General features: G+C 35.6%; 1 protein-coding gene across 5 annotated transcripts in view; it reads left to right on the top strand.

Moving 5' to 3' along the window:
* Iml1 (GATOR complex protein Iml1) overlaps positions 1-24,814 on the top strand; it is a 37,248-nt gene that overhangs the window by 3,270 nt on the left and 9,164 nt on the right. Inside the window, exons 4-21 of one of the 5 annotated variants that reach the window (XM_019043276.2) lie at positions 160-285; positions 1,184-1,324; positions 2,217-2,359; positions 3,350-3,537; positions 4,264-4,460; positions 6,482-6,549; positions 6,937-7,176; positions 8,079-8,305; positions 8,955-9,152; positions 9,813-9,929; positions 10,590-10,709; positions 12,218-12,235; positions 15,139-15,356; positions 16,075-16,250; positions 16,389-16,563; positions 17,350-17,550; positions 20,137-20,220; positions 23,030-23,085. In XM_019043276.2, the coding sequence (XP_018898821.2) occupies positions 160-285; positions 1,184-1,324; positions 2,217-2,359; positions 3,350-3,537; positions 4,264-4,460; positions 6,482-6,549; positions 6,937-7,176; positions 8,079-8,305; positions 8,955-9,152; positions 9,813-9,929; positions 10,590-10,709; positions 12,218-12,235; positions 15,139-15,356; positions 16,075-16,250; positions 16,389-16,563; positions 17,350-17,550; positions 20,137-20,220; positions 23,030-23,085 (2,693 nt within the window). Of the gene's footprint in view, positions 1-159; positions 286-1,183; positions 1,325-2,216; positions 2,360-3,349; positions 3,538-4,263; positions 4,461-6,481; positions 6,550-6,936; positions 7,177-8,078; positions 8,306-8,954; positions 9,153-9,812; positions 9,930-10,589; positions 10,710-12,217; positions 12,236-15,138; positions 15,357-16,074; positions 16,251-16,388; positions 16,564-17,349; positions 17,551-20,136; positions 20,221-21,412; positions 21,484-23,029; positions 23,086-24,814 lie in introns of all 5 variants that reach the window. The other 4 variants (XM_019043275.2, XM_019043277.2, XM_019043279.2 and 1 more) reach the window with 4 other exon arrangements.

The raw sequence follows: 24,814 nt of genomic DNA, 5'->3' as shown, positions 1-24,814 counted from the left end.
GAAGCTTTCTGTCTTTGACTTTCCTAAAAATGTCTCTAAGAAGACCTGGAAAGTTCCTGATTTTGATTTTTGAAAAGATGTCAGTTTCTGAGGATATTTTCATATTCTTGTCGATTCTACTTTCTCTCTCTCTCTATCTTTTTTTTTTTTTTTTTTTAGGTCAATACATGTGTGTATTTGAATAAAAAAATCGAATATTGTGGAGGTAGTATCCGATGTCAAGTGTATGAGATGTGGGCAGCTGGAGAGAGAGTAGCTTGCGGTGTCATCTCAGAAGATACTAAGGTTTGTTGAGAACCTTTAAATATTCAAACTATGAAGTTGTTTCTTCATAGGGTGTTCCAAAATGATGAGGACTAGCACTTTGAGCCAAAAACGAGCAGCCTATCAAGCTATTCTTGGTCTCATTTGAAAAAGGATTTAGAAAGTAGTCAATTGAGATCAATAAATCCATTTTAACAAAAATTGGGCAAGTTATGGTAGTTCAAACATGCGGTAAATGGTGACCACCAACCGTTTTTTCCCCTTTTTTTTTGACAATGAATTCTAATTATAATGTGCCAGTAGAACTTGTTCGACCTCCTTTTGCCAATGAGTACAGCTTGGCAACATTAAACACAACTCAGGAGCGTTTCCTGGTTGTCTTATGACTCAGGACGTGACTTTAGTAGGGATGGAAAAATCTGTAAATGACATGGGCATGTGGAAACATTTAACACATTTCCTGCTGGATTTGTCATCCTTATTGTTTTTGGTGCCACTTTTGCAAGCAATGGCTTTTCTTCTTCTTTTAAATGGATGTATTTCTGTCAAACAGAGCCAAGCGTCAATTTGAGTTCCTTTTGAGGAATTTTGAATCCCGGATAGTGCGTTCTGTCAAACGGAACTAAGCGCCATGGAAAAGCATTGCCAGTATAGGACGGAACAAGCAGGACGCCCGTTTCCACCGCCAATCCAAGCCACCCTCTACCTTCCTCCCCCCATGGCGCTTAGTTCCATTTGATAGAATTATGTCCAACTATGAATGAATGGTGAATTTATTGATCACTTCCAGTGTGAATTGTTAAAACTCAAAACACTACAAACCTAGAGGAAGTAACTATTCTGCCTTTTTGAGAAACTCTTGGAGTAATGAATTTTACCCGCTCTCCTCAGTTATCTTCATTTTTACTCGATTTTTCAGGTTGTTTTTAGGTCGTCAACAAGCATGGTATATTTGTTCCTACAAATGAGCTCAGAAATGTGGGATTTTGATGTCCACGGTGATCTCTACTTTGAAAAAGCTGTGAACGGTTTCCTCTCTGATCTCTTCAAGAAGTGGAAGGTTAGAAACCAGATACATTATTATGCATTTTCTTGCACAGCACCCACAAATTGACAAAGAAACTGCAAAGATTCATATCTGGGTTGCACTCTTTCAAAATCTCCATTATTATTTTATTTTTTAGAAGGAGAGTGAACTAACATCATGGGTTGAAATCTGATTGACTCAGAATATTTTTCTCATGAAGAAGAGAAATCACCGACGGTTTCAAGAAACGATATTGAGTAATTTTCTGTTTAGAAAGTAAAGTATGACAGGAAGTCTGCAATGCTGCAAACAAAGATAGACGTCTCTGCGATTTCACCATCAATGAGCTTCAGTTCATCATTGGGTAGATGAAGAGTTTTACTTTGCTGGTGCACTCTGAATAATCTTCCTTACTTCCTAAAATCTAAAGTTCTGAAGAGAAGATGCTGATACACAACATCTTTTTTGTTGACAGTATCATAGCTTCCATTACCAAACTTTTCCTCTCATCCTACTTATTGTTTACTGAATTTAAATAAGTTCATATTTTGTGACAATGGACCACTAGACAGGGTACAAATTAAAGCATTATGGTACACGTTTCCTAATCAAAATTTTGTGTAGAATTTGATTTGGGTGATGAAAATTGCTTAAACTAACACTTCAAACAGGAAATTTGAATTGCCGGCTCCCAAGGTAAAGAAGACTCCAAAAGAGTCAAATTGCATACTACAACAGTTGAGGTAAGCTTCTTCGAATAAAATTAATACTTTTAGATATAAGTAAACCCTGATGATCTAGTATAGTCTGATTTTGATTCATAAAAACAAAAGAATTAACTTCACAACTACAAGTTACTTATTTAATCATTTTTATAATTATCAGCTTCTAGCTTACACCGTGTCCTCTTGTCCACTTGTTTCAGACACAAAAGAGCAATCATGAGGTCACTATTGTTTTATTCTCAAGAACATTCTACAAAGCTGAATCAATTCATGAATTTCCTGATCATATGCGAGAGTGTCTCCAACAAGACTACAAAGGTCGATACTATGAGGATTTTTATAGGTATCCGCCTAGTCTATTGAGCATTTTTCCGAAAAAGTTTGTGAGTCCTATATTCATGCAAGAAATATAGTCTCATAAAGTTATTTATTGAAAGTTTTTGTCTGATAATTGTCCTGTGGTCTCAGGAATGTGACAGTTACATCTTCAAAGATGTAGTGATGTAGCTCTCTTTCTGATTTTTTTTTCTAAATTTGTAAAATTCTTCACACTATTAAAAATACAAAAGATTGATCTGTTAAGTTGGAGAAAAAAAGTGTTGGAACAATTTTCTATTGGATTGTGTTTGAATTTGTTCAATTGTATCATTGAATTGTGTAATTTGTGTTAGTTAGAAAAGGCTGAATAAGTTTATTAAATCGAACTTTCTATGTGCCAATCTCGAAAAAATTGGGTCTGAAATGTGCGTTTTTCGGAAGTTTTACCAGTTGTATCAAGTGAAAAAATGTAGGTGATCGAGGGATGCACTCCTTCCTCCTCATCTCATCGCCAGCAAGGGAGATAAGACGGACAATGGATGCGCAGCATCTGGCGTGTCAACATAGTTCAAAATAAAAGGCTCTACATTTACAACTAAGTGACAGTACCTCTTTTCCCTATAATTACACTTGTTAAATTGCCAAAAAATGCGCTTTTCAGGTACAATTTTTGCGATATTGGCTCTTAGCAAGTTCGATTTTGAAAGGTCATCATACTCAGGAGATTATAAGGAACATCATATAAAAAAATGTCAACATTTAGTTGGTGCCGAATTTATGGGTATTGTGTGCTCAGTCTTTAGGTCCAACAAATATCACAGATAATATAAAATAAAACTTAATAATACTCGAAAACGGTTCAAAAAAGGCAATTTTCTAGAATACTTTTGATGAATTCTGGTACTTCACTATTCACGAAGAGGGAAATGTTGGCATGCATCTTCCTTTTCTCTAGTTTCTCTCAAATAGGATAAGACTAAACTTATCAGCTATGGTCGTATTTAACTTTTTTCAGGGTCGCAGTGCAAAATGAGAGGTATGATGATTGGACGCCTATTTTAGCCTTACTGAGGCAACTCTTCACTAACTACCAAAAAATGGTTCTGGAGTACCATAACCGACCGGGTATAGACTATCCCCCAGCTGTCAACTCCACTGCTGCCCAAGGCAACTTCCTAGAAGTTCTCAACATGTCTTTGAATGGTATGTATTTTCTCCCTCTCTTACATCTAGCTCTTTAAAAAAGTTTCCACTCAATGCTCCCCTGAAACATCACAGATTCTCAAGTCAAAAAAGTTTTTTTTTTTTTTTTTAAAGATCAATAAAGATACCCATCTACAGTAAATTTTTATTCACTAGTACGTGCAATTTACCAGACTGAGGTTCATTAAATTTTTTTGGGTCCTTGTCTTTTTTCCATGAGGACAATGTTGAATTCTTCCTCTACATGACATGACAGTTTACTTCTCCTCTTTCTGTTTCTATGATGAAAATTTAGCTAGATTTACCGGATTTTTTAATGAAACTTTTTGAATTTTGCAATATTTAGAGAGAACCTGTCTCCATCATTGGCAGCTAAAACAGTCAAAACCATGTTTTCTGTCGTAACTGTTGGTGATGGAGCTGGACCGCAAAGCACCTTCAGTGTTACGATAGTATACCTTTAAATTCAAGGTACAATCTTATTTAAGTAAGGGTACTTCCCTCATTCTCAAAATATATCCATGTAAAATTTCTGAGGCGGTCGAGATCAACCCCTCTGATTCTGAATGACATGGCTCAACGTTTCATTGCGCTGGAAAAAGTATTATCTGCAGCTGATTTTTTCTGTAGATATTGCATACACAAAATATCATAGGATTTCCTCTCTATTTTTTTTTTTTTTTATCATGGATTTTCTTGTCATTTGTGTGATTATTTTGTTTGTAGTGTTTGAAAAACACTATCTCGATAGGAGTCTTGATCGAACGGGTCAGCTGTCAGTTGTTTTAACCCCAGGCGTGGGCGTATTTGAAGTTGACCGAGCCCTTACAAGTGTGACCAAACAGCGGGTGATAGACAATGGTGTCGGCAGTGACCTAGTATGTGTAGGAGAGCAACCTTTGCATGCAGTGCCTTTGTTAAAAGTAAATATCAACCTAAATATTGATTTCTTTCATTTTGTTCCTCCAAAATTTGACCATTTGCGCTGTATTACCATGAAACACCCTCTCTGTGTTTTCCATATAGTTTAGCTTGCATATTCTTAAAAGTAAAATTACTTTGCCTGTCAACTGATTTTACAGTGAGATTGATACCGCTGAACTTGTTCAATTTATAATGAACAAATGTAGGCACGATGTTCCTCTTAGCTTGGAGACAGGTGTTAACATTCAATCAATGCCATTAGTGATTGTTTTTGCAAAATAGATATACACATTAAAAAGGAAAAATTTCATCAAATGCAACTTTTCCCATCTAGATTCCTACTGTTTGGAGCATAATTAGTTAAGACCAATTAGGAAGGCACTGCAGAAACGTTTGAGATGTAATTGGATCCACCATTAGTGCAGCGCAGTTTCCTGACTTCCTGCTTTCATGTTTAAAGCTATCCTGAAAATGACACCAAGGTCTGAGTAATATTAACGTTTCTGTCTCTAATCTGAAAAGTGCTCTTAACACTCTCTTGTTCATTGTGACATGGGCTGGGCTCGCCAAGCCAAGGACAGATGCTTTTCAGTTAAATGCTTGTCAGATGTTGGTGAGTTCTCAGCCGTTTATCCAAACCTTGCTGCGTCTTAAGGACGTCTCCAAGCTTAGAAACAGGAAGTTAGGAGGCTGCACTGCACTGATGATGGATCCCATTAAATCTGAAACATGTTCTCAGTTGCCTTTCTGATGGGTTGTAACTTATGTTGCTTCAAACAGCGTAGCTCTAAGAAGGAAAATTTAGTCTTAAGGAATTTTTTCTTGTAGTAGTAAGTTATTCTGTTTCACAGAAACTTGCAAATCGGCTATGATTTTATCCGTATTAAATCCGTTATATCCGTTTTGTCCGTATTAAATTTGTAGTTGCAGTTCTGCTGTCCTTGCAGGAACTAAGTTATATCACCATTGGTAAAAATGTGAGTATACATGTAAATATTCTTCAGAATCTATACATCTAGTAGTGTTGAAAATGCACTCATATGAAATGACTTTTCGGAAAAAGGATTATCATGAGACTGCCACAGAATGCAGTAGGTAGCATTGCTTTGAAATCTACTTAATAAAAATAATATAGATTTTTATGTCTTGGGATCATATAAGACCTTTTCCTCTCAATTTGTTGCCATTAAAAGTAGCACGAAATGGCGATTAATATTGACTAGATCAAAATTAATGGCTTTTCCCAGAGTAACCATGGGAGCAACTGAAAGGAGAAGAAGCAGAAGCAAATTGTGTGCCATTTTGTTGTTTACTTGATTGATTGATTTATCTACATTTAGTGAGCTTTACTAATCACTCAATATTACCTTGTCCTCTACCTACATTTGAAATTGTTAGGCAAGGAAGTAAGGGCTAGGCTGATTGGCAAGGCGCCATCTGGAGGCCAAGGCAACTTGTATCTGCTGTCCTGCACCCTGATGTTGGATTGAGCCCCTGAACTAAATCTCATGATCCTTAACATTCTTTTTCCGCAAAGCTAACGGCCGTCTGATACGGTACGTCGCCAACTGTCCATTGTATCAATGATAGTGGCAAACGCTTTGTAGCATGACCTTACTCCCAATGTGTTGGACTCTGTTGTTTCAATAGCTAGATAACGCTGGCAGTCACGCATACTCTGAGTGATGAGCAATTTTTTCACAACTAAATCGAATAGTGCAAACTTGTGTATAATACGTCTAAAATAATTTGTTTAATTGTTAATTGTGCTCTGTCACAAGAACTGAAGTGCCTGAACCTGAAAAGACTGTAATATCAAAATATCGCTGAAGTTTCTTCCTTGCAATTCAACTCTGCGATGAAAACTGTATGTTTAGGCCAAGGGAAAATCACTTTGGTAATCAGCTTGGTAACAAAGGAAACTGTCCAATATATTAAAGTTTACATTTTTTCGTATTAATATTAAGTAGATTCTAAGTGCTCAGTAATGTAGCTTATTGTTCTCTTTTGTATGTTTCAGTTCCATAGTAAAGATAACAGTCTAAACGATGCAGATGATTTTAGTATGCCACATTGGATCAATCTGAGGTATAGAATTTATTCGTTTAAATGTTCTCCATTACACTGTTTTCAGTTTGAAACTGCTCTGATAAGACTCAATAGATACAACTTTGCTGAAACTTATGAAGTTTTCTGCAAAATCTGAATAAAAATTTTCAGTGTCTTTACTTTTAATTCTCTGGGATATCTGTTTGACCGCTGAGTCTATATTGGTGTTACGAAAAAGAGCTTTGCATATTATCATCAGGAAATCACAGTCACTCCTGTGCAGAATGACTCAGTAAACAAGGCGATGAGCTAAGTCTAACAGCACACATTTTCTTATCATAATTTCATGCAGATGCAATAATCAATTTCAAACTCTCAATTAATTTCAGTGTTTCCGGTGCCTTCAAATTTTTATTTATTTTTCAGTTTTTACTCTACAAATAAGAAAGTTGCCTACTCATCATTTATCCCTCGAATAAAACTACCTCCATGCGTTAGTAATAGACAGTTGCACAGTTTGGAAAGAATAAATTCTCATACATCAGCTGTGTCAACTACTCGCACTCAAATCATATCTGAACAACCAGCAATGATTCCCACTACAGAGAAAGACTACGATGCGTACGACGATCAAGTGTTCACTCTACCTTCAAATCACATCCAAGGGTATGTATAAACTTGAAATATATTTTACAGGTAAAATCTTTATCAAGTTTTATGAGCTATTATCACTAGAGGTGAGCTTCCAAACTACAAACACTAGGAGGACCTAAGGAACTGTCTGTGGAATAAATGAGGGGCTTGGAGGACACAGCGCATAAGTACTATTTTTACTATTTCAAGAAATTCAGGTTTGAAGTTTCAAAATTACATGGAGCTTTATGGCGGAAAGAAAGTTCAAAGTGACTTTTTGATGCTTTAAAGTTGGATTTCACTTGTGAACTTTTCACAGAATATACTTTCAAACTAGTTTTAGTTGCGTTCATGAATATTTCAATTTTTTCAAAAACTGCACTTATGCGCCTTGTCCTCCAAGCCCCTCAAATGAACTATCGGTAGATGTTGGCAAAAGAACAGGTTCAACTCTTGAAAGATTTTTTAAAAATCTTTGTCACAGTTTTAGAAGAAATAATTCTTACCAATATTTACAGTCACAAATATTTAAGGAATCAGTGACAAAGCGAAGTATAGTCATGTCTCGTTGGTGTTACTCATTGCCGTTTTTGTTGTTGTGTTAAACTTGAAGGAAAATCCTTTACAGTCTAAAATGTACCACCTATTCATGAAACTGCATTCAAATTCATCTTGGAAGTATCTAAAATTGCCAGATGCATGTGGAATGAAGAGAGTATCTGCTAATCTAAGAGGGAGAAACCTATTTAGAGACGTAGGATAATTTGCAAGACTGCAAACATTTTCTTTTGTGGAGAATTTGTATGTATATTGAATATTGAGTTATTTTCATCATCTCAATTTAAAGTCATTCTGATCCTCACTCATCCCCTTTTTTTGTGAATCATTTCATTTTTAATTACCCACATTAACTAATCTTTTCTTTTTATCTTCAGGCGGCATAAAGCAGAGAGAAACAAAAAGATCAGTGTGGGTCTCAGTGATTCTAGCAACGAAAAAGTGTGGAGACGCAAAATGTCAGATTCTGAGCTTCGATGTGATATCTCTTACAGTTCCTCTGTGAATACTACTACCTCACAAGCTGTTGTAATACCGCAAGTTCACTCTAGAGATACTTCTCCTTACCCTTCATCATCCCTTGGACCAAGTTCAATTGCAGAGAGTAAGTCTAAATGTGCATGTCGGGGCTATTGGGTTTCAGGAGCTAGGGAGCCTCGTTTAGCCCTTCTCAAGAAACTCGTCAGAACTTCTCAGAGCCTCTCTCGAACATACTGAGGATGCTTTATAACAGCGATTCATTTGAACTTTGGAGAGGCTCCTCCCATGCTTTCTGTCCAAAAAAGTATTGTTTAGCTCTCTGTAACCACTTTTAATACATCCCAATTTTTACTTCTAAGTCTAGCTTAATAATGTGTCTCGAAACTGTTTTATTTCCGTATAAAACGAAATCTTAAATTCATAATCAATTTGAACCAAACCTTGAAACCATAGAAACAAAAAGTCGAATTGTTTCCGTTAATGCATACAGGAACAATAATTTCTTGCATAAACTCCTCTGTAAAAAATAGAGTTGTGCAAATATTCGAGTTCGAATTTTTTCTCCGATATTCAATTTGAACTCGAATTTAGAAACCTTGATGTTTTGGATTCCATGTGATTTTTTGGTCGATTTTATCAATATTTGTGTTCTTGCAGTTTTAAATGAAGATCTAAAATTTTACAGATTCTAATGCCTTTTAAAATCCATCTTACTTTGTTGGAAAGTCAATTCTAGTAAGCCCCCGCTTTAAAGCTATGGTTTTATTTTTCAGTCCTGCGTGGAACGAATGAAGACGATTCACCTCCTCCAAGACTGGTTGTCGGAAGTGCCTCACCTACAAATTCGCCCATGTATATGCCACATGTCACTCAAAGGCCCAGTCGATCTCTTATCAATCCTTTTGATCCATCTCATGTCACCATAAAAATGACTTCCAATCGTCGCCGATGGACTCACATTTTCCCCAAAGGTATTTAGAGACCAAATTTTATCATCATTACACGAAGGTAGTAACAGATGCTGTAAAAAAATAAGGCTAATGCCTTATATAGATTAGTGAAGCCTTGCTCCTTGTTTACGGTCAAGCTTTCGGGGGTCCTCATTTGAAAGCAATTAAGTGGTCTTGCCATCATGAATTGGCACTACCACTTTTGCAAAAAGACGTGCTCAAGCCTGTTTGTTTGTTTGAGGGAGGTATGTGTGACAGAAGTAGAATGACATGTACATTTGTGATCTACATCTTGAGATTGGTGTTTGTCATAGAGCGCAATAGTATATTTTCCTCAGAAAACTCACCAAATAAAATAATGATATCATGAGTACCTAACATTCACAAAAGTTGGACTAACAATTTTTAACAGACATTATCACATCAAAAGATTTTTGCTCTTAAGTGAAGTCATAGACGTTAAAATGTTCACCGAGAGTTTCAGCTGAGGTACTTTCGATATTTTCGACGTGACATTGCTTAGGTAGTCTACATGCGTAACTTAGATTTTTCACAAATTAAGTTAGCATTTGTGTGTATGACCATTTTGATTGGGTCAAAAAAAGATGGAGACTTATAAAATATGAGTAACTTTAAATCATTAGTTTTAGGTTATTAACTTTGCGTTTTTAACATTCAAAGGTCCAACGGGTGTTTTGATTCAGCAACACCATTACCAAGCTGTGCCTTCGCAATGCATTTTTGACTCAAGTTACCAAAACTCAGATCCAAGACATTCTCCTTTCTCAGGATTAAACCGTAAGTTATAACCGTAAGACTTCGATTTATCGGATTTCACAGGACCGGAGGCCGAATCTGTTAAATCGCGATCCGATAATTCGAGGTCTTACTGTAGATTTTTTTCAGAATCTCAACTATACTCCATGTATTGCCTCCCATTGTTTCATTATGAGGGAAGTGAAGGAGGCCCCAAGTAGTGGCTTGGCCTTTGTACTACTGTTCAGTTTGTGAATGGCAAATTCAAGGGAGATAAGAACTGCTTTGGTGTATCCAATAATTTGTCATGTGTAAATGTGGTAGTAAAATTTCAATGTGCACCTAGGTTTTTTTTTTTTTTTTTCGTTCTAATTTTTTGACTCTCTTGTAAGTGTCAAAAGTGGCTGAGAGCAAGGGAGGTGCTTCAAAATGACTCATTCTACCCCTTTCTTACTCCTTGTAATGGAACCATCAAGGCGCAAATTGAAGAGTGAAATAAGACTGATTTTTAATCCTGGTTTTTGACTGATTTTTTCATGGAGTAATTCTGGGAACCGTGAAGACTGGAGACTCCCTCAAGTAACAAATCTCCATTACTTAGTTCATGCTTTTTTACCATTACTTTTTGATTTGCTCTGTGCATTTCTCCAAGTTGTCGCCTTATTTGAAACTCATGGGCACTTTTCTTTAACTATCCTTCAGATTCACGTATGTCTAGTCGTCTTTTTAACACAATCAATTCTGTGAGTGGCAACAGGAAAATGCAAACCCTACTGTGGGGTGCAACCGGTGAGCAAGAATGGACGCCCGCTCTTACTACAGGTACGACCCTTTTGTGTAAAGTTTCTGTTTAATCATGCCATATGTTCAAATTTAGGAATTTTTGGACACTAATATTGAAGCTTTTAATTTACCAAAGTGAATCGTGCAAATCTAACTGTGGCTAAATGTTGGCTTTTTACAAAGTTTAAATTTGTGGGTGGCTGGTTGAAACCTTTTATAAAATTTATTCCATGCCATGGAATTTTCTCATTTTTTTTAAATTATTATTTATATATATTTCAATTAAATTAGTTATTGTTTGGAATGAAACCAAAGTCTTAAGTCTTCAATAATTAATTATTTAAAATGTTTGTCGTACCTGCTGGTCAAAGAAAAGGGGAATGGAGACATTCTTTAAAAAGATGAAGATGAAAGGTAAACGATTGTATGATCAAAAGATCTTCTGATGATATCAACGAGACAAAGTATTATTTAATTATTACCTATCCATCTCTTCTTAAGAAGAGTGAAGCATTGCTCAACATTCTAACCGAAATTTTGCAGTAAATAAACTACCAATTTGCTTCGAGTAAATAGTAGATGAGGTTTGATATATGTAATGATATTATCATGGTAAGAGATTGTTAATATTGTGATGAGAGAACATCATTCCCACTTATCATGATTTCCTTCGATATCAGCAAATTGTTCTCTACTAAATATGTTCTGACCTTATCAAAAGCTCCCACAACAGAAATAAAATATTTCATGCAACTTGACTTATTACATTAGTACCACTGACTACTCGCGAATCCTTGCTCATAAATGTAATAGAAAATTAGGCTTTTCTCTCTAGGATTTTCCTTCAGACAAATGAAAAAGTTGTAATTAAATAAAGTTATCCTATTTTTTTTTCAATTTTTTGTCCCTTTTTTTCCTCCCAAATAATTACTTCGAAGAATATGTACTGTTATTTAGATTTATTAGAATTATGTTAAAAGAAAACTCCTCACATGTTGCAGTTTAATATTTTTATTGCTTGTTAATTTGGGGCCTATTCCCTTACGACGATCAATGTTTGAATGGTCACTTATTTATGTATCAAGTAGTAGAAAAAAACGTCGGTTTTTTTCCATGGTCTAAAAAGAAAATATCCTTAAAGAACCTCCTAAATGTTGCCGTTATTTACTTTTAATACTTTTAGACTCTACATGTATCATATTGAATCTCTTAAGATAGCAGGAGCTACCAAAACCGTTTGAATCCTATTTGAAAACAGTACCAAGTAAAACGACGGGAGGAGACGTAGGGGACGCCCAGTGAGAGGTTGGCGACAGGGGGTGTTAAATGAGATGAGGGGTGTCAACTCCCTGATGACCTGTGGGAAGACCAAGCTTTGTGGCGATTAGGCGTCGTAAAGCGCCAAAGAGCGCTGTAAAAGCGACTCACATATATATACCAAGTAAAATCTAGACAAATCTTATCTTGAAGCTTAACTAATTTTTAATTTTTTTTCCATTAACTTGTTCTCATCTGCGCTGGATGTCTGATGATGATCACCCAAGCAGTCTCCAAAATTATCATAGGTCTGATTTTAATACTTCTGCTACACTAGATTTAATTTGCATTGTGCAATGCTACTTAAAATCATATTAGTATTCTAGTTTTTTCTTCTGATCCCAATATGCTAGCAGTTAGTTTTCGGGTGAAATCCTGCTCATTTTCTTCACTTTTCACCATCCATGCCATATTGCCGCCCTCTGACGTACAGGCATAACTCAATTTCCACGTAAGCCGTATTTATCATGTTACTCCTATGCTTTTCAAAGCTCATGTAGAAATTGAGATACACCCTTACGTCAGAAGGGCAACGAAATGAGTCCATCCTGTGGGCTGATTATTGAAATTGAGAGACAAAGCAATAGATGAGGAAGACAAAAAGGATATGGAGAGATCCTATTGGTGGAAGCGGGTGGTTGCAATCGACAAAGGACGTAGGTTATAGACAAACGAATGGCAACCGACGAGAGACCTGATAGTTACTCTATCATTTACCCCCTTAGTCTGTAAGAACCACCCATTTCAACCAATAGGATCGCTCTATACTTCTTATGTCCTCTTTGTCTATGGCTATATCTATAAATTTCAATAATCGGCCTGCTGGATAATTCCGAGGATTGCCCCAAGTTTGAATGAATGCCAAGTTTGTGTACTGAAAGATCTTTGTATTGAGAAGTTGAATATACAGCAGCTTTCAGAAAATATGAGTATTCATAATGGAGGAAGATGGAGGTCAAGTTCAATGACTTCAATGGTACCTAACTTTTTTAAGTTTTCACATTTTTAGGAAGAACAAAAATTCCAAGGTTTCATTGAATGGACCATTAGACAAGGTACGAATTTAAGCAATCTGATACATGTTTCTTCACCAGAATTTCACGTAGAACACGATTAGCGCAATGGATATTACTGAAACTAACTCCTAACGAAAATATCAACGTTTTTATTTCACATTCTGTATGAAGAATTTGAACTGCCCGCTCACAAGAAACTCAAAGCTCTACGTGAGTCAAATCGCGCACTACAACGGTTTCAGCAAGCCTCTCAATGGAGCAATGATCATTTCCCACCATGTGTTGTTCCAATTATGAGCAATTTCCTATAGCTGAGCCAAAGCGTCAAAATTGAAGTTGCCACATTTTTAAATCGCAGATACTGTCATGATGACGTTTAGCGCGCGATGTGAATCACGTAGAGTATTGAGTTTTCTTGAGCGGGTGGTTTGAATTTACGCATCAGGAATCATTAAGTATCTTCGTAAGGAGTTGATTTCGGTATTTTTCGTTGTACGCATCGTGTTTTACGTGAAATTTTGGTTAAGAAACATGAATCAGAATGCTGAAATTCGTACCTTGTCTAGTGCTCCATTGTTATGAATAAAAGTGATGGACTCCTTCACCGCCTGTGAGGAGTCCCCAGTTTGTGTCTTGTTTGCTTCGTCAAGGTGAGGGAAGAAACAAAAGAAATAATATGATCCTAATTTATTTATTTGTCATTTTTCTACTAATTACATCAGTTTGGCTCATGACAGACTGAATGACATTTACTGCTTTGACTTTTATATTTATTCGTATTCTTAGGTATCATGCAAATTTCTAATGGCTGGCTCTCAATAAATTCTGAAGGATTAGAAATTGACTGAATGTACCTGCCTGTTTTGAGAATTTTCAGAGGAAATCTCAAATTCAGGTGGTCCGGGGATTTTTCCATCCTATGAAATTAACAGTTACACTTTCTCTCGGAGCTCTGACACTTATTCATCTCACAACTCTTAACAGATTGTTGAACTGAACTAGAGTGAACAGTTCACAAACGAGGCATTCATTTCACTAGAGTGTTTACACACATTTTCGCCTACCTTCAATTTTTTCTCTCATATGTTGTTTCTTTCTCATTCTGACTTTTGAATATTCATGACATATTACGACTTCTTTCAGTAAGTTTATCCTCCTATTTTGATTCTATTTTTTTCCCCGCAACCATTCAGTGTAAGAAGGTAACAGTAACCTAAGACTGTTGGTATTTTTGCCTATTTTCTGATCGATATTTCTTATTTCAACTTGCAATTGTACCTCTCTTTCTATGAGATGTCTTTCAATTTTATTGTCAGCTATTCTGTTCACTTGGCCTCTTCAACTTTTTTTTGGCATTAAGCGCAACTCTATCTCTTCAGGGATTTCAGGGACTTAAATTTTTTTTACTTCAATTCTCATTTCAGGAATGAAACGTTGAAGAAGAATAAAATCCATATCTTTTTGCTGAAAAGCGCATTAAAGCCAAAAAACAATTGAATGTACAGGGCTTATTATTTCGAGCACATGAATGTCTTTAAGTTTAATTTTGCACGGCATGAACTTTTTGTAAAAAATAATTTCTTCCTATCCATTTTTCCTCTTTGCTATTTATATATTTGTAATTTTTCCTTTATTTGTAATAGCCGTGTAGAAAATTTATTCAGCTTTTACATGTTATTTCTTTTCTTGCTGAGACAATAGTAAGAGAGTAAAAATCTTGATTGACCTTCTTTTGGATATTGGAGACATTAGTATTTTTTACCTGTATTTACATAGCATTTAACATTCAGGCTGTAACAGATATAGGCGGACACTGCATTCTCAGATTTGATGCCCTGCAAGAGCTATTAATCAGGAAAGAGTAAACACTGACAAAAGTGGCAACTAGCTGATCACTGTACCTTTTACTGTCCCAATACTCCAACTAACTAGTTGATTAGCTGGCACTGGTTGCTTGCTATTAAATTACCCGTAAAACATTTACATTTTAAGTTTAATTAATTGTCCTTTTTAGTGTGTCCTAACGACAGAGCAGTGTTTTTTGCTAAGTTGCAACAGTTTTAGGTTTGTCCCATCTCTAAATATTTTATCCTGATAGTAACTTGTTAATACTGAATGGTTTGTTCTTTTCTCAGGTGTTGATTGGAAATCTCTTACCATTCCTGCATGTCTCCCGATCACAACCGATTATTTTCCTGATGAAATCTGTTTAAAAACTGATTATGTCTTCTCTGACTATAATCTATTACCTGATGATGTAAACGCAGATTTTGCGCAGCAGAGGTCCTCAGAGAAAAAATCTCTCTCTACCAAAGAAGTTTTTTACGAGCTTGTATCACAACGCTTGGCACAGGTATTTTCATTTCTCATCTTTTTTCCCCTTCTGATGGATACCTACCATGAAAAATTCCAAGCTTAATGAATCACTGTCAAGGTGACTTACCTTAAATGGAAGAATTTTTGGAAGTATAACTATACATACATTAATTAAAGAATGTAAGACTGGAGGAATAGAATGATTATGAACGAATTTTGATGAAGGTCTGCCTCTACCAACGTCTCTCCTCTTTCTTTGTGCTGTGTACACGTTCTAATTGTAAATGCTTTTCCTAAGTTTGACATCACAGCTTTGTGTCCATCAAGCAGACTTTTAAATCCTAATTCTAACGTTCATTCTTGTCAATTGATTGTTGATTCTTCTGGAATATTGGTCACAGTATTCATCCAGGCAATTTCTTCAAAAAAATCCCTTGCAGTTTTTATAAGAATTCAAATACTATTCAAAAAATACACCATGATAAAGCATATCCCTATGAATTGGCAATGAAGTTTGATTTTTTGGCAGTTTTAAATGGTTGCCTTCTTAAGGCGACCATGAAAGCTGCCAAGCTTAGGGTATCAAATCAGAATTCTTCAATATGCTAAAAAGTGACCTAAAAATCCTGTAGGTTATTATTTTACACAATTAACCTCAGGATCTCTCTTAGCCTGCCTATGCATCTGAGGCAGAATATAGTAGCTGAACTATCCAGATTATGGCCTATACTTATTTATTCTTTTTTTGCTTCCAGGGTTTTCAGCTCATCATAGATTCTGAATCTCACATACCAGATCGAGGCAGTGCCGTTATTGGACCTCGGTCCAATGCAGTCTCCCCATCTGTGCAATTCAAGTTGAGTATCGGAAGAGTGTTTCATCGAATTGTACTGAATGGATCTGAAATCCGAGTGACACGCTATCGACCCAGGTATGCAAAGTATTTATCTCTAATTAGTAGCTATTTGTGAATTCCCGCTTTTCTAAATCCCCACCCCCACTATGAATACTCAAGATTGGGTTTGGAGAAGTTATTCAAGTTTATCAATGACTTACTTCTTTTTTCCAGGCATCCATATTCTCCATTTGTGATTCATTATCGCTACAGATTTCAAGCACCTGATCACAAAACCTACGGCGTCTCATGGGTGTCTTTTAATACAGAGAAACTAGAAAATTATAATTGGAACTATTTAGACCACTACATTTGTACACGTGGTGATACGGATTTTGCACTAGTTGAGGTAAGCTGATTATAACTGCAAGGCGTTGCTTTGGTAAGGGATTGTCTCACCTACTGCGTTTGAGCCCCTGTTCAAAGTGTGAACTAGATAAAAATATCACACGTTCTCTCTTCACAATCTTGCATAGAAAATGAATCACATTTAAAAAAAAAATTCGGAAATCAACTCGTAAACAAAATATTAGCAAGTATTTTTAACATAGATCAAATGGAAATTAGATCATCAAAATGATGTGATTTGTATTTTTGCCATTAATCAATGCTAATTAGAAACATGTTTATTTTATCTAGCAATTTATTCTCAGAATTTTCGTTATGCGTTTCGTTTTCTTTATGAAATTTGAAAGAAGAAACATGTTGTGTAGTGCTTAATTTATATATTTTTTAAAGGCCCACTGTATTTGCTGTAGGAAATAATGTTGATTTAAACCATATTTTTCATGTAGAATGAGAATGATCTAATTTTTTGAGTGGCGTCGTTAAATTTGCTCCTAGATCGTTAAAGTTCAGTGTCTCATCCAATTCTGGCTGCTTTAACATTTTTCCTGCCATAGTTTAATGGGCTCCTTGACGAAACAAGCAAAACATTGTGCTTTGTGCCATGATGGACTGCACAAGAATTTATGCAAGTGACTCAGTATTGCCTTTAAGCACCTGAGAGAAAAGTACCCGTATATAAAGATGAATTTTGTTGGCACAAAGTCCTATGTCGCTCCTCTCCTCATACATTAGGCTGTCAAAGTACTCACTCTACTGTTACTAAATTTTTATTTTTTTTGTATTCCAGGCTCTAAAATATTGGCGTTTTCGTATATATGTTCTTCCTCTTAGTCAGTTCGCCACCCGTAAAATTTTGGATGGCTCTGAAACGTGTGATCTGTACTCTCCCATAGGCACAGATGAACAACATAGTCTGAAAGAAGGTTTCTTGAAATATATTGAAAATAACGTGAACCGCACAAGAAAAACTGTGAAACCTTCACTAAAGGTAAATGGTATTTCACATAGACTTAAATACCTGCTCTCATTTTAGACCTATAATACAAAGCACCACTCCTCTCTCATAGCTTTGGCAGCTTGTGGCAGAAGAATCATTATCTATTCAATGAAAGCAATTTTTTTTGTTTCATTTACTAAGAAATCAATTTTTTGACCTAATAATTTGTTCGGGGGAAGATGAATATCAAGGGCTAACGAATATTACCGGATAACTGAAAAATTTGGCAAAAAAAAGTTAGCAACATTGCTGCATTCTACAGCATAAAATATGCCATCTGATGATTTTAGTTTTTTTTCAGTTCTGTAGGGAGCACTTCAATGACGCTGTTATATATGGAAAAAATGCAAATCTAACCTTAAAATTACAAAATTGACGAAGTTTTCTTTTTTTTCTGCAAAATTGTCAGTTTGCAGTATTATTCGTTAGTCATCGATATGTTATAAGTTTCCAAGTAAAGTTCCTAGAATGATAAAGGGCTGAGAGAAAATATACGATTTTGATTCATAAGGAGAAAAACCCTTGATATTATGTTCAGCAAAAAGCAGGGTTTCCTTGTAGTAGAACACAAATATTAAAGATTTACTAAGTTTGCAAAAACAAAATTGATCCGTCAGTAAGTTTGAAACCATCAAAAAGAACCTTTTTTTATTGCTTATACCTACCTCTGGAGCTCTTTATTTTCTGTTGAACTGAAAATGAAGAGAATTCATGTACTCATATCACTACAGCAGTGAGATTTTGCTCCTTATTTTCCTTTTGTTTACTTTGGATAGCTCACGTTTTACTAATTATGTATGCCTAGTTTGTAGTCTTTATTTCCCTCATTTCTTAGTTTTTTTGTCAGTTGATTTTTACTTGGTCTTTCAGTAGTATTTCTAGTATTTAGGCATGCTATTGAGAGTATTTTGGGTGTCAAGCTGCCTCTAGTTTTGCTTTTAATGTTTATGATTTCTTTACGTCATTTTCAAGCACACTGCAGCAAGGAGGGCAATAGGGATTAGATCATAGATGGGCTAATTTTTGGAGAAATCTCTGCCATTGGTTGAACCAAGGAAGAAATAAACCAACTCTCAGTGTACTAGGATACAATTGTGTGACTAAAACGAACAGTCATTTGGAAGAGTTTCCAAAGGCTTTCTCAATACATGAGCAAGGGTATTATAAATTATGCTTGTCTCTAAATCCGACAATTTTTTACAATAAAACTTTGACATCTATTGACTTGCAATGCCCCAAATAGTTGTCATTTCAATATTGTTGGCTCTCTGAAACATGCTAAAATATATGATCAGTGGCGGTCAAAGTTTTTACCTGCAATTTGAAGGATGTGATTACCTAATCCACAGAGCGTGGATGGGGTGCGTTGTAGCTTACTGTTGCTCAATCTAATGTTTCATTGGGGAACTTGCCCAAAAGATTTTTTTGTCTGTTCAAAAAAAAAAATGATTGAAAAAATTTTAACCTAAACTTTTGATAGGTAAAATTTCCATGAATAATGATGCCATATTCGTGTAAATACATGCACCACTACCTGGGAAGGTTATCGCTGGATCTGGTCATCATTGTCGGTATTTTAGAGGTCATCTTATCAAAATTTTACCCCCAAAAGATTCTAGACAGCTTAAATCATTCTCCTCCAATTTAATCGTTCAAAGCTAGCCCTATGGACTTGTTTTCATGTTTTAGAACTGCATGACAGTCATACTCTCTGTAACTCCATCATCTCTTTTCTCTTTTTAGCTTTTCAATGATTGTCTTTTAAATCAGTTAATCGATTGCTCATTTACCCTCATAGATTCTGCATGCTACACCTAACAGTGTTACAAAATCTATAAAAAATGTAACCTCCATTACAGTTCCACTAACGATAAATGATCGCTAACTACCGATTTCTTTGTGGCTGTATTTAACCAGAAAAAGTATTAATATCTCTCAAAAATTGTGCAGTTTTCTGTCCCAGTTATATCAGACTGTTGGTTGCACAGTGGGTCACGGGAGGAAAGATTTTGAACAACCAGTTTTTAAATGTTGGTTCCATTTCAAAAATGTTATCTGGGAACAAAGTCTCACATAAACTATCTTTGGATCCTCTTTAATCCTTGTCTTTGGTAAATATACTTTTCCCCGTGTGAATGCTCGGGTCACTCAGAAATAAGCCAAACTGAACCTTACAATTGAGCTGCAGCACAACCTTAGTAACTTAACTTTAGTATGAAAACTTGCGGAGGATGCTTTCATCTATTATGTTGTTGAGAGGGACATGGCATCAAGATAAGTTCTTCATTTTTTTGTTAACCATTAAAATGCACATATCAGCGTGCATGTCTGTGACTGAACGATTGAATTATGTCATCAAGCCATCTTTTCTAATACCTTTATTTTTACACAATTTCATATTTTTATTTGTATTATTATTTTATAAATTTGTTTTTAGCTATCTTTTTTTTCTTTTTTTCTTTCAATATCATGTTCACTATGATGTTCAATTGGGCTGCTGAGAGACTTTTGCTCTTTTTTTCCCGTTTTCCGTTATTTTGTTGCCATTGTTATTAGTTTGTTGCATGGTTGTTGTAGCCGGATTTGTCGCAACTCAACACTAATTCACAACTGACACGTAGAAGACACAGCACGGGGATTATGTACCTCTCTAAACCTCAGGTATAAGGGATTTCTCACTAATGTTACCTGCGAAAATTCTACCTCAGGATAAGGTTAAAAGCTTGAATTTTGTTCTGGACAGAGAAAAATATTGCAAAATGCTACTTTTAACTTATTAAGTAAATCAATTAAGAACTCATATTTTAAAAATATTTCAAATCTCTGAATACTCTCTTTGACAACAGTGATCTATAAAACACTTCCAATAATAAATTTTGTTGTATTTCATTGCAAATTGTTCAGACAATTAGCAATGCAAGTGAACAAATCAAAGAACCCTGCACACCGTTGGGGGCTTACTGATTCTCAGTAAATTTTGATGAAACGTTATAAAGTTCATCATCAGACCAAAGCCAAAAAATCAGGTGATTCGATTGGGTGGGAACCGAGATTTTCGCAATTGACCCATTAAACACGAAGTTAGGAGGCTAAGTAATGAAGGATGGCAGGGCAGAGAAAGATTAAGAATAGCATGTAGTGCTACACCTTTCATTTCAAGATGTGGCTTCACCAGTCAAATCTAGAATGGCATGAACTTTTTTAAACAGAATCAACAGATTTAGGGGAAGAAAAGGGTGTGCATAAAAAGCAACGAAAATTGAGCCTTTAAGCGCCCAACTGGGCTAGAGGCTGAAGCAAGGATGCAAAATTATAGAAAAGAAAGAATCTTAATTCTTCTGTCGTACATTAGAGTGTTAGAAAGTAGTGCACTCGTTCAATTGTGAATATTTTGACTTCTACCGGACTAAACCCTCTAATTCTTTTGGCTTTGGCCCATGAAAGAACTTTATAATAACCTATTACACTTTCATCAGTAAGTACCGAGAGCCAGTGAGTCTCCACTGGTGTGCTGTGCAGGGTTCTTTTAGCCAAAATTGTTTAACGTTGAAAAAAGAAATTAAACTTTGTGATTGGCTTAAATCTTGCAGTGAACAAAAAAAAAAATCATGATCCGGTTAGAAGGAACTAAACTAAAAGTGGTAAGGGATTTTTGATCACCCTGTAGAGTTGTCTTTTTTCTAGCAATATTTTAGTTGCGCAATTTTTTCTTCTATACTTTACTTGTTTGCCTGCATCAATTGAATTTTCTGTTTTCCTTGTTGAACTGATGATTCTACTGTTACTTTTGTTTTCATATCTAAAAAAGAATACTGGAAACATAATTTTTTAATGAAAACCTCTGAAATTTCAGACTGTAGGGCAGTCTTCTCCATTCCGAGAAAGACTAGGCAGTAATCGAGTTCTGGAAAAACCTCGACCAAGGTTTGACCCAAATTTCTACAGCTTGTCATGCTTTTTAAGTGATCTGCTTCCTTTTTTGTTAGTTCCGCAATGTTCTATACTAATGTGCTTTCGTAGTTCTTTTTGGTTGCTTGCATCATAAAGCTAACTAGACTCCAGTTATAGCGCAAATGGGACAGATTGAGATCTTTTAAATTTGCAAATGGTTCTGTTCAGTGTAAACATATCCTTTTGTTTGGTGTAAAATACCTTTTCAGTTTGTTTATTATGTACCAACTCAGTGTCATTGATGGTTTCATGGTGGGAAGAAAGGATCTCAATCATATTTTTTAAATAAATCTAATCTCGTCGTCCAACTAAAGGAAGATTGAATACAAGAATTTAGTAAAATGATGGAAATGAGGCTGGCTTAAGTTCTGCAAAGCTTTTTTTCCTCGAATAGTTTTATGTAGGAAAAACCGATTTTATGGAAAAATAAAAAGTCATTAACAAGAAGCTGATGGCTATGAATCCTCGGTTTTTGCCAGATGAAACCCTACCTAAAACTACAGAAAAGACTGTAGGAAAAGCCTGAGGAAAGATCTCAAATACGAGGGGCCACTGAGGCTCAAAGATTATGAAATTTTCTTTGACGGCTTTGAAAGTTTGACTTTTTTCACCACAAATGAATCTGAACGAATTATTTAAGTTGTGTGTTCACTAGTACACATTCTTTTGTGATCAGTCCATCCCTAGAAAGATAATGTATGATCGTCAAAATGATCCGAAAATTCATGAAATCACGAAGTGAGAACCGAATTTTGTCTGAGCTGCAGAGGAGGCAAAACAAACCTCCCTGCAGTGATGCGTTTCAGGTACAAGTCTTTGGTTATTAAGATGGATCAATAATCATTCTATGATAAATTGAAAAAACCAGCAATTGATCCGATAGTGTGACAAAAAAGGCTGGTAGCAAAACAAACGCCCAATTGATAAGAAAGCAGACCTAAAAATTCGAACATGTTTGTATGTTTATTTCCTTAATTGTTGATTTTTCAAACGTACAAACATAGGATAAAATCGAGCATAAAAAAATAAGGGTTCATAAAATATGTCCAGCGTTATAGTGGGTAGGGAAATCCAAACCTGTGTTATGGCTTCATTACAGGAATGGAAGGGTTGCATCATGTAGCAGTTGACACTGTAGTTTCATAATTGAATGGCGCTGTTTTATCACTGCTTTACAAATGAATGCAGCTTGAAATTACAAAACGATGACACCTTGTGACATACGAGCGAGGTAGATGACAAAAATCTTTTGCCTGGTGGCAATTTGACCATTTCTATTTGTGTTATATTATTATTTTGCTGTTCTCTTAGCACTTATTCCAGTTTGCCTTGCTCTTCCTCCGTCAATTTCTGAAAAACCCCAACACACGCTTCCTCTTTTAAGCGCACTCTTGAAACATTGGTATTTTATCGTTTTATCTGATAAGCTATTGTAAATAGTTTTGTACCTAGTGCTGCAGTGTGCACGTCTATACTCTATTTTTGACCCTGAATTTAATTTGCTCTTTTTCTTGCTTAGGACGTTAGTTTTGGATATGGTCCTCGCATGCCTCTAGATAAATTAATTTCTCCAAGGTAAGCTGGTTTCCCTTTCAGCATCAATTGACTATTTTTCTCTTTAATGCAATCTTGAGCTTTGAGTATCACTCTGAGACAACTTCACTTAAATTAGAATATGAATCTGATCTCTTTTGTGTTATAGAGAACGCCTTCCTGTGTGGCCCAACCGGTGGCATTTTGTACCCTAAAAAAGGCTGCTTCTCAGGTCATGTTTCAAGACTTTAAAGAAAGGGGGCTAATCTAAAGGTTATTACCTGTATAGCTGCAAACAGAATGCAAATCGGGCTGGTGGATCTCCAGAATAAACTTTTAAAAAATTAACATTTTGAGAGTCAGAGAGCCTATTTTTATAGTTCCAATAATTGACTTAATTGGATAATTTACTGGAAGGGTCTTCCTTAAGGCCTGCTTAGGTCAAAATGTATACCGAGGCATCGAGGATTCTAGCCTTTAAAACTTGTTCAGAAGTCTACATTTGAATTTACCTGTTCTTTGGCGAGTTCTGTGTGATTCCTCCAACAAGGCTCGTAGTAAAATGCAAGAATAGGTCTTTTTTTCACCTTTGAGTTGGAGAGTTATCTACTTAAGAAATACTTTATTTCCTTGATCATTGTCTGGGATGAACAAAATAAAATGAATTCAACCAAGTGAAAGATACAACTAACGTCTCTCTTAATGATCTCAAAGTTAAAAAGCATGATAATGTGGTACCAAATCTAGCTTTAGCTCACTTTGCTGATTGTACAGAGGCTATCTCAAAAGTGATACAATTGGTTCTTGAACGAGCAAACAAATAAAGCTCCTGAACTGTCTGCTGAAATGTGAGCATGTTTTAATGCATTCCAGTTGAGTTGCATTGCTGTCTTCATTTCCCACTATAAATTCAAACTCTCGCTCATGGAGGTGGGATTTTTCAGTCAGTTAAGGAAATAAAAATGCAACGGTAAAATCTTTGTTAAAACGTTCATGAAAAAATATTTAAGAAAGACTGCCTTCGATGAATAGATGAAGAAAGTGCGGCAGTAAGTAAAGTAGAACGGTAGTTTTTGAAAAGGAAAAGGCAACTGAATTGTCATATGAAGAATTGTGAATTCTCCTTTCTGTCCTTTTTTAGGCAGAAATCTGTCTGTGATGTCCTCTTAGTAAGTATTTAATATTCAATCTTGATTTTGGAGTTGGTAGCTTTTTTCCCCTTGAAAAACTTCCTGGAAGGAAATGAGAGTCTCTTTGGTATTTTTCAGCAAATGATCTTTAGAACATCATATCTTGTGTTGTGTAAGATTAAATATGGACCAAAAAGGCGTGCTTCAAAGCTGATGACTACCTTTTTCAGGTCCCATTTTAGCTGCTGTTACACCATCATTCTTGACTGTACATTTTGATAGTGTATGCATGCTCACAGACTATTCATTGTTCCATTGCTCGTCAATGAATGTACAGTCCACCAGTTAATGTGACAACGGCTCTTGCTAGCTCTGTTTGTTCACTTGTATGAGAACCAGTCACATACATTTTTAGAAAACCTTTGTTCCTTGTACACTAGCAGATTGCAGGAAAGGTTACACATTTGTATCTTCAGCTTTCTCTATAACAAGTCAACTTTTGAAAAGATTCTCTTTCAATCTTGATGAATTTCAAATCTGCACTTACAATGTATTCATCAGTTGACCCTATACAGTGGGAGGAAAATGTACAATTAATGTGCTTTACTTCGTTTGATAAGTCAAAACAAAGCATAGAAGAG

Source organism: Bemisia tabaci, chromosome 1 (assembly GCF_918797505.1).
Source record: "Bemisia tabaci chromosome 1, PGI_BMITA_v3".
In the NCBI taxonomy this organism is placed as follows: domain Eukaryota; kingdom Metazoa; phylum Arthropoda; class Insecta; order Hemiptera; family Aleyrodidae; genus Bemisia; species Bemisia tabaci.
The sequence above is the reverse complement of the archived record's forward strand: the minus strand, read 5'-3'. Positions and strand labels throughout refer to the sequence as shown.